The sequence below is a fragment of the Mixophyes fleayi genome, chromosome 3 (genome assembly GCF_038048845.1).
Source record: "Mixophyes fleayi isolate aMixFle1 chromosome 3, aMixFle1.hap1, whole genome shotgun sequence".
Classification (NCBI taxonomy): Eukaryota; Metazoa; Chordata; class Amphibia; order Anura; family Limnodynastidae; genus Mixophyes; species Mixophyes fleayi.
Window position 1 is genome coordinate 47225395 of NC_134404.1, and position 9934 is coordinate 47235328.

Sequence of the window (9934 nt, forward strand, 5' to 3'; positions counted from 1 at the left end):
AGATAAGCAAATAAGGCTTCTGAGAGTTTCACTAGACTCAGAGCCAAGTTATATCATACAATGGCACACTGAACAAGTTATATCATACAATGGCACACTGAACAAGTTATATCATACAGTGGCACACTGAACAAGTTATATCATACAGTGGCACACTGAACAAGTTATATCATACAGTGGCACACTGAACAAGTTATATCATACAGTGGCACACTGAACAAGTTATATCATACAGTGGCACACTGAACAAGTTATATCATACAGTGGCACACTGAACAAGTTATATCATACAGTGGCACACTGAACAAGTTATATCATACAGTGGCACACTGAACAAGTTATATCATACAATGGAAGGACAGCCAGGAGTATTGGAGTTTAAATGAAATATTTCAATTTAACGACTTTGTGTAGCAAAATATTTTATTTTATTTTAGCACTGTTTTAATTCTTATAAAGTTGCTTAAATTGTTCAAACTGAAAAGCTGACTTTAAAAGTTGCTATTATTTCTGCCAAGTAAATAGGGGTAAAACTATTCGGTGAATCACTAGGTATAAACCACTGGGCACACAGAGATGTGGGGAAGATTCCACATACAGGGAGGATAAGTTGACGTGTTATAAATGATTTAACTGTGAGGACGGTGATAACGTTATTGTACTGCTGAGGTAACGGCCGCCCGGGCAGCCAACGCCGCTTCTCATTCAAACGCTAACGGTTAAAAACCCTCTGTCAGCTGGCGGCACGAGACCGGCCGGACGCTGACGTCACAATAGACAGTAAAGCCCGCGGCCCGGCTGCGCGCGACGGCGGCTGGTTGTTGGAAACCCAACCTCCTGGAGCAAACCGATCAGCTCTGGTTTGAGCTGGCGCGTCGCCATGGCAACGCGAGCTGCGCTATAAAAGGGGCGTCGAGCCTGCTTCGTAGCTCAGTCACTCTCAGGTTTCTTGTCCGTGAAGAAGTCTCTCGCTCTCTGTAGCAGCGCACGGCGGCTCCCTTCATTGTGCCTTATTTTTTCTCTTTGTGGATTTGGTGCCTCGATGGGTACAGATTTCGTAAATGCTTTTTAAGGTAAGTGGTCCGGGTGATGTGAGTGTGAGGTGCCGGGAATGTGGTTGAGCCCGGAGGACCGTGTTTGACAGGTCGCCCGATCAGGTTTCTTTACACCAAAAACGCCGCTACCGTTACACCTCAAACGTATAGTTTGATGGGTAACGGTAGCGGCGTTTGTAGAACCCAGTGATGTGATAAATGTGCGGCCCGGGGCTGTGTGCGATGCCGGTGCGGACACGTGTCTATGGGCGGTCGGTGTGGACGGGGAGATCTCCTTGGTGTGACTCAGATTATTGACTTAAATATATTTTCTGGATGTCTTTTTTTAATGGGTTAATGTTAATAATCTGTACAGGACACAATTATTAATATATATATATATATTTTAAAAATAATTTAGTGTGGGGTTTCCTGAGCACTGTGATGAGGGCAGACACACTTACATGTGAAAGGGTTGATTTTTTTTTTTTCTTCTATTTTTGTAAGTACAACTTTAGTTTTACACGTGTCTGGCAAGACTTGGTTATTGGTGTTAATTATATTTAGTATTGGTGTAAAGTTACTGGGGTCTGTCTATCTTGTGTTCCTTCATGACCAGCAAATAAGGAATAGTATCCGTGCTCTGGTGTTGACTAATTATTTTTAGGTATTTCTGAGTTAATGAGTAACTTTCATTGATGTCACCCAAGATCACCTTGTACTGTAACTGCGAATCATTCAGTTATCTACCCCCCAGACAGACATGTTTTTTCGTCAGTAGTAAAGCACTTGTATGCTGGGTGCAGAGGGTGACTGCAGCAGATAGTGGTTTGGAAGCCAGTGATGGTGCTTACTGATTGGCTGCGTCACTCCTGCTGCCTGGTGTGACTCACTGCTATACTCCTGGGAAGGGGTGTGGAGTTGCTCGGTCATTCATTAAGTGGGCTGGGTGCATGACGTAAGGTATCTAATTTCAAACTTTTTTTTTTTTTAGAAGGGGATGGTTTTTTTCAACATGTAACATCTGGTGACGTGTTTATCTAAGTGTCTTTTCTCTTTTCTCCTCTTGCAGAACACTGACAGCACAGCACAAAAGAACGGCTCCTTTGAGAGCGTAGGTCTTGTCTTGTACTTACCAGGTTTCTATTTCACCGGCGAGCCTCCTTGGCACCAAAGCTGAGGCTCTCTTTGTAATAAACCCCATCTCTTACTTGTCCATGTAAGTATTCGGTGACAATGCAATGAATTTGGTTATGTGCTGGAGTGTGTGTGTGCATATATAAGTAAACTTTCTTTCCTATTTGACAGTTTGTTGCATTCTTCGTCTTGTGATCTTATAATATTGAGACAATGAACAGCTTCAGCAACGAAGACTTTGACTTCAGCTTCCTTGAGGAAGGCTTTAATGCCCGGGATATCCTGGAGCAAAAAATCAATGAAATGTCCTTATCTGTAAGTATTGTGTATTTACTTTGTAGGCCTGCAAAAACTTTTTTAATGATGTTTCTAATCATAAACTAAATATTTTTATTTAGGATGACAAGGATGCTTTCTATGTTGCTGATCTTGGCGACATTGTGAAGAAACATGTTCGCTGGTTTAAAGCACTCCCGAGAATAACTCCTTTTTATGCTGTTAAGTGCAATGACAGCAAAGCCATTGTGAAGACTCTCTCTATTTTGGGGGCTGGATTTGACTGCGCCAGTAAGGTTTGTAGTGCAGATTGTGACATTCCATTAGTTTAATGGTTTCTCTATATATAGCATGGTATATTGAGACATTCACTTATTCAAATATGCTGTTTTCCACAGAATGAAATTCAACTGGTTCAGAGCATTGGTGTACCACCAGAGAGAATAATCTATGCAAACCCATGTAAACAAGTCTCGCAGATAAAATATGCAGCTAGCTGCGGTGTTGAGAAGATGACTTTTGATAGTGAAGTAGAACTAATGAAGGTGGCAAGAAATCACCCCAATGCCAAGTAAGTTATCCTAAGCTATATTCATGTCTAAGTCTTTCCATATGTTGCAGATCTCTTACAAGCTTAATTGTCCAATAAAGTGTCGGATGAGCACTTGGCCAGTTTGCTTAACACGTGTAGTATAAATCATGGTTTAGAAAGGAAGAATTTTCTCTTGTTAGTGTTTTTGCCTTTCATGAGTACAAGATAAATTTCATGTGACTGACTTGGGCTAGAAGCTGATAAATGGGGCCCAAGCTTCTGATCTGAATATTTTATGTGAATTATAATCTAATTTGGCAAAAACCTGTTCTTAGTTGATAGACCACTGACTGAGTAAATGTTCTGGCTTTCCTTTTCAGACTTGTTTTGCGTATTGCCACAGATGACTCAAAAGCAGTTTGTCGGCTCAGTGTGAAGTTTGGGGCTACTCTTAAAACTAGCAGGGTACTTCTTGAACGTGCTAAGGAACTCAATGTGGATATCATTGGAGTAAGGTATGTGTTCTCTTCATATTCAGCATCTCATAATGCTACTAATTGGCTCTCACTGGCCTTGCAAAAAATGTGCTGTTTAGTAAAATGTATCAGCTTCTAGCAGGGGCGGATCTAGAAAAAATTTCTACCCCGGGCGATTTATGCCCCGCCCCCTTTCTGACTTCTAAGGCTGCCGGCGGCTGCATACTATGTGCAGAGCCGTTCGGCAGTGACAATGTGCTGCCTGGTTGCTCTGATTGTGTTTAAAATACAATCAGAGCAGCCAGGCAGCACATTGTCACTGCCGAGCGGACCTGCACATAGTGTGCAGCTGCCGGCAGCAAGCCCCTGCTAGGGGGGGTGATTGCCTCGATTGCCCCCTTTTGGATCCGCCACTGGCTTCTAGGCATTCTGAATTTATCTGGCAATCCTAAACCACTTGGGTTATTGTCTACTTGTATAAGCAATCTTGGTTTCACTCTGTCAATTTAGGTGACAAAATTGTTTATACAAGTCAATAATTTTTTTTTTTTCCCAATTTTAGTTTCCATGTTGGCAGTGGTTGCACAGACCCTCAAACATTTGTGCAAGCTGTTCTGGATGCCCGATGTGTCTTTGATATGGGGGCAGAGCTTGGATTCAACATGCACTTACTTGACATTGGTGGTGGATTCCCTGGGTCAGAAGATGTCAAGCTCAAATTTGAGGAGGTAATAAAACTTCCTTCTCCACAATGGCAAAATACTACTTTGATCACTGGAATTTTTGGGGATGCTTTAGTTAAGCAAGGAGATACTTTATTTAACTATGCATCTAGCCAATACAGTATGTAAAGCTTCAGTTTTGATTTTTCTAACATTTCTCTAGGTTACATCTGTGATAAATCCTGCTTTGGATAAATACTTCCCAGTTGATTCTGGAGTGAAAATTATCGCAGAGCCTGGAAGATACTATGTTGCATCAGCTTTCACACTGGCTGTCAATATCATTGCAAAGAAAGTCATGTTGACTGAACAGACAGGCTCTGATGGTATGTATTTTAGTTTGACACAAATTGAATTAATCTTGGATATAAAAACAAGGTACTCAAGTGTGTATTTGTCATTTCTTTAGATGAAGAAGACAGTTCCTGTGAGAAGACTCTTATGTACTATGTAAATGATGGTGTCTACGGCTCTTTTAACTGCATCTTGTATGACCATGCACATGTCAAGCCTGTCCTTCAAAAGGTATGATCTTTATTTTGGAATGTGAAATGCATCTGTAGGTTTAGGATGTCTTCTGACCTTTTTGAAGGCTCAGCTAACTGACCTAAGTTGTGTCCTAGGGGTTAGATTGGTAATGTCTGCTGCAGTAAAATACCTTAACTTTGAAGCTTGAAGTAATATCGGCAAATGTTTATAACCCATAGCAACCAATCTGGTGGCTTTACATTTGAGAAATGTTAACTATTTTTGCTTGTTGCATTGATCAATGAGCTTGGACCACTAAGTGCACCCTTATTACATTGTATCAATCATGTATGACTTATAAGCCTAATACGCACCACAATGAAGGTTGCTTCCTTGAAGTTGAACCACTCTAACTGGGCTTGAATTTGACTACTGCCTATTCTCTAGCCCCTAAAGCAGTCCTATAGTTTGTGTACCCACTAAATTACACCTGAAGTTCAATGTGAAAACAGCCATCTTTTCTGAAGTGGTATTTACAAAAACCTTTAATTGCAGAAGCCAAAGTCAGATGAAAGATACTATTCCAGCAGTATTTGGGGGCCAACATGTGATGGACTAGATCGTATAGTTGAGCGGTTTGACCTACCAGAGCTGCACGTTGGCGACTGGATGCTGTTTGAGAACATGGGTGCCTACACCGTGGCTGCATCTTCAACATTCAATGGCTTTCAAAGGCCGACACTCTACTATGTGATGTCAAGACCATACTGGTAAGATTACTTTTGGCAGTGAATGTTAGTTAAGCCTTTAAAAAGTAATGTAATGCTTGTAGTGACCACTTCTGTCTTTTTTGAATTTAGGAAACTAATGCACAATATCCAAGAACATGGTATTCTTCCCGATGTGCCAGAAGTGAATACTCGTCATGTTCCTTGTGCCTGGGAGAGTGGCGTGGAGCATACTTCTGCTGCCTGTGCTTCAGCAACTGTCAATGTATAAGTTTAATGTAGTTGTCGCTATTACCTTGTATTCTTAGAATTCAGTTTTGGGACCATTATTTAATTTTATTTTTATTTTGTAGAGTAAGTGTTTAGCATTAATGCAACAAAATGGATGACTGTGAGATGGGGTCACACTTATGTGTTCCTATGGAATTTTTTTTTTAAATTGTATTGATGCACAGCTGTCCCTCAAGCATTTGTAGCTTGTGTACTGGCAGAACGGCATCAGGTTTCACCAGTTTTTACAAATAAAAGATGTTAAAAGATCACTGTCTTTGAAACCTTAATTAAGGCATGCAAGTCATTTTTTTTTTTATTTTACATCGGTGTCTGACTGTATTTTCAGTGACTTTACTGTATTCCAAAACATCTTAAGTGTTACTGCAAGACTTGTAATGCTGCAGTCTACTGTGCCCTAACTATAATATGGCATGTATACTGAATGCAAGACCATGGGCCAATGCCTGGGAAATGGCCAAAGGCTTCTAATGGAACTTAATCTAAAGGGAAAGTTATCTAAAGTGTAGTAATTTTCACAATTCATAAATGTTAAATACATTATTGCTTTATATAATCCTGTGCTGACAAGATACATGTGTTTGCACTGTTCATGGAAACCACAGGACCTATAAAATCCACAGATCATGCTAATGCCATACACATGGGTGGACTAAAGGGACTCTTAACATGGCAAGTTGGGAGAGGTCTGTGCCACTTAAAATACATTTGATCTATGTAGAGTTTAAATATTCACAATTAACATGTGAACTTAAGAGAAGCCTTGGTTTCATTGATAACAAGTGACTGTTGCAAACCAATGGCAAGAAGGGGTTAATCCACATTTGAGATGGATGAGTACATGGTTTACCTTTTAGACCCCCCATAGACCTTAATGTCAGCCATACTACTTACATAGTAAGAGCTGTGGGAGGCCTTTGGCTAGAGAAATTTACCGAACACCTGACTTTAGGCACATTGCAGTGATTTGTAGATCAGACAATAGGGCAGTGCAGGCTCATGAACTGTGCAATGTAGCAATCATTTGACCAGGTAATGACCTTATCTGTGAAGTACATTATTCACAAAATGTAATTTGCTCAATTTATAACCATGCAGGTGGTTGCAAGGGAATAGTTAATGCAAACTAACACATTCCCTAAATGAGCTCACAGCTAAACAAGCTAACACAAAAAAAATCTGATTCTACATGTATATTGCTACTCCACTGTTTCTGCAAATACAGTGCCATACATTTGCCAATAAAATGTAACTTAATTTGAACAAACCTATAAAGCATTTCAGGGGGTTGACTTTTTTTGGGCTTTTATACCAAAATAAGCTGCCAGTATTGATGGCACTTTATACATTAAGCTACATGGTGATGACAGCTGAATTATGTAACTGGTTAAATGCTTCACTAAATTGAGTAATGGAGAAAAATAGTTGACAAAATTATTGCTATAAACAGGTGTGGCTTTGAAGGAGTCTGAAGTGGATGTGTACGTACAAGTGCTCTACACTTGCTTCTAAGACTCCCCTTACAGTGGGCACTTTTGCCAATGCCCCTATTGCCACCTTATGTCCCCGTTCCCCCCCCCCCCCCCCCCCCCCCAACCCCTTCATCTGGACTCCCATTTCTCACATGAAACAGGTGATTTTTACTTTTGATCCACTTTGGGGCCTTATTTATTGCTCCAGAAGGAGGGACTTTTCAATCCTAATGTGAAGAGTGGGCCGCACCAACTCAAACGTAAAGGCTGCCTGCCAGGAACAAAGTCCTAAAACTGTGCCAATCTGGCTCCAGATATCTGAAGGAGTCATTGGCACCACGTAGCTTCTGCCATTTTGGCCCTGCATGGACTCCCACTTTAGAGAGTAGAAACAACGCTCTAGGACACATATCTGTATAGAAGAGTGCGTTGGTTCCAAGTCCTGCTGATGTGTGCCATACAGATTGGCTTAGATTATTCTCTTCCTACCACTAGAGGCCCTCACAACCTGCTTAATTCACCATTTTTCATGAAATCACCTCGACCTTACCTCAAAAATCTTTTTGCCCAATTGGCTCATGAGGTATCGGAAGACTACCCCCTCTACAGAGCCTAGATACCACTTAAACCCAGATCCTAGGATCGTGGCCAGCCTAGATATGTCATAATTTGTCTTCATTATTTCACAGCTAAGGAGGCTATCTTAAGGGAGTCCAGGAAACTCAAAAATCTCCAGTATAAAGGTAACACACCACACATCTTCAAGGACATTTCCCCGATTACACTTGGCAAGAGAAGAGACCTTAAACTGGTAATGACATTTCTGATGGAAAATTACTGTTATTGGTGGGGATTTCCTTTTCGTCTACTCGTATGGCACAAAAATCTTCAATATTCAGCAAGAACCATTTTGGTATTCCAAGTCTTTATCCAACACATGAGCCTTTCACCGTCTGCTTACAAACTTCTGGCAACATGCCACCCCATCAACACTAAGACCACATAGAGAACCTATGGACTGCTCGTGGAACTGTAGCCCAGTGTCTAGGATGATGTTCATCCTCTTGATCACTGACTGTCCGATAAGTGCTAAAGCTTTTTACATTCTACATGGACAGTTCTGGACCCCGGGTGGAGTCCTCCCCTAGGAGATGTAATCTTATTTGGTACTTCAGTTTAATTTTCAGACTAGTGCCACCTCTCAGTTCCCTATTGGGGCGACTTGTTATGTGAGGGGCTCTCAATCTCCATCATCATCAACATTTATGATTCTGTAGCGCCTTACAATTGGGAACAAACAGTAATAAGACAATACTGGGTAATTCATACGTAGAGGTAAGAGGACCCTGCTCACAAGCTTACAATGTATGGGACAATGGTTTGATACACAAGGGTAAGTGCTACATTATATTGCACATTGGTCCAGCTAGAATGCAAAGGTTAAAAAGTATTTAGTGGGTTGTGTGATCAGTTACACAATTATGTTGGTCAGAGGGTTGTTGTCTTGTGTTAGCTGTGTGTTAAATATATTTTTGCAACATTGATATTATTGTAGCTAGCAATTTCTAACGTGTAACACTTGCTGCATTCATAATAACTTTTATTAGTGTTATTTTATGATGTTTTTCTCCCTCGTTTTGTTTGACGCTTGTGGTGATTTTGTACTTTTACCTTATGTTACCCCAGGTGTGAACCAACTTTCCTCATCCCTTCCAAAGGGGTTTTGACTATGTTCTCGATTTGTGTTCTGAAAATGAGTTGAGGGTGAAATCCTGGTATTATTATGAAGTGGTGCATTGTCCAAAACTATAGCAATCAGCCTCCTACTGAGCAGGGGACAGTTTTGTGTGTGGAGCTTTTTAGTACATTGCTCGAAGTACATCACGGAGGTGCAAAATGGGTCCCTTTAAGAGTGTAGGAGGAGACCCAAAGATTTGCAGCTCTGAAATAATTTAGGGAACTGAAAATGGCTATGCTGCCCTTGTCACAGCAAAGAATTCTCTAAAAATGCACCATCTAATTCATCTAATTTTATTAATCATGCTCTACAAAGCAAATTCAAGGTTTTGCTTTCTACAAACCTAGGTGTTTTGGTGTGGTGTGCCTACTCTGCAGTTTGGTGGATAGCAAGCAATATGCAGGGCTAAAGCTTATTTTCGGCTGCATCAGATGTTTTGCACTTCATAACTGCTTGTAAAGAGGTAATTGCCGAATTCAAAACAGCCTCTACTTGAGGGTGCTGTACCTTGAAAATGATAAAGGATCTTACAGTTAAAGCTCAGCAGAGAACCCATAAGCTGCTAAATTGCCAACAATGTCAAATCCTGAATTGAAACTGATTGGAAACATTAAAAACCAAGAGGTCCACAAATGAGTGAGAAGAATACCAGAATCTGTCATTTACGTTATATATTCTGATATTATGATCAACAGACACATCGGGAGCACGGGAGCATGACATCATGTGGACAGCAACAAGCACGATGAACTCTTTGACACAGCCCGTTAAAGAGCTGCTGTTGTACCAATGGAGTGGAGGAGAGAACGGACAGGATGTCTTTAAGAAGAGTGCTCTCTCTTGCAGCCCCTGCGAGGCGGTGTATTAAACAGCACAATGGAGGAGTAATGGTCCCAAGAATAGAAAACAGGATAAGCCCTGTTTTTAGTTTTACATAAAGAGGTTCTTTCTCCTGTGAGGTAATATCCATTGATACATATATACCTACAAGTTAACCCATGCATGATACTCATGCATTCTAGTCAAATCAAGATACTTAAGGTCTTAAAAAGGTTCTTGT

At 40.8% G+C, this 9934-nt stretch overlaps 1 protein-coding gene across 1 annotated transcript; it reads left to right on the forward strand.

Moving 5' to 3' along the window:
* The first annotated feature begins 915 nt into the window (after nucleotides 1-915).
* On the forward strand, nucleotides 916-5913 carry ODC1 (ornithine decarboxylase 1). The gene is made up of 11 exons (XM_075201439.1): nucleotides 916-1073; nucleotides 2107-2253; nucleotides 2343-2486; nucleotides 2570-2743; nucleotides 2846-3018; nucleotides 3360-3494; nucleotides 4018-4183; nucleotides 4341-4503; nucleotides 4587-4702; nucleotides 5201-5415; nucleotides 5506-5913. The coding sequence occupies exons 3-11, from the start codon at nucleotides 2385-2387 to the stop codon at nucleotides 5642-5644; spliced, it is 1383 nt and encodes a 460-aa protein (XP_075057540.1). The 5' UTR covers nucleotides 916-1073; nucleotides 2107-2253; nucleotides 2343-2384; the 3' UTR covers nucleotides 5645-5913.
* Nucleotides 5914-9934: the final 4021 nt, after the last annotated feature.

Bases quoted from the DNA above. Each gene is read 5' to 3' on its own strand.
- ODC1 (XM_075201439.1), top strand. From the start codon at position 2,385: ATGAACAGCTTCAGCAACGAAGACTTTGACTTCAGCTTCCTTGAGGAA. The intron at 3,495-4,017 runs GTATGTGTTCTC...TCCCAATTTTAG, and splicing joins GTGGATATCATTGGAGTAAG to TTTCCATGTTGGCAGTGGTT. The intron at 4,184-4,340 runs GTAATAAAACTT...ACATTTCTCTAG, and splicing joins TCAAGCTCAAATTTGAGGAG to GTTACATCTGTGATAAATCC.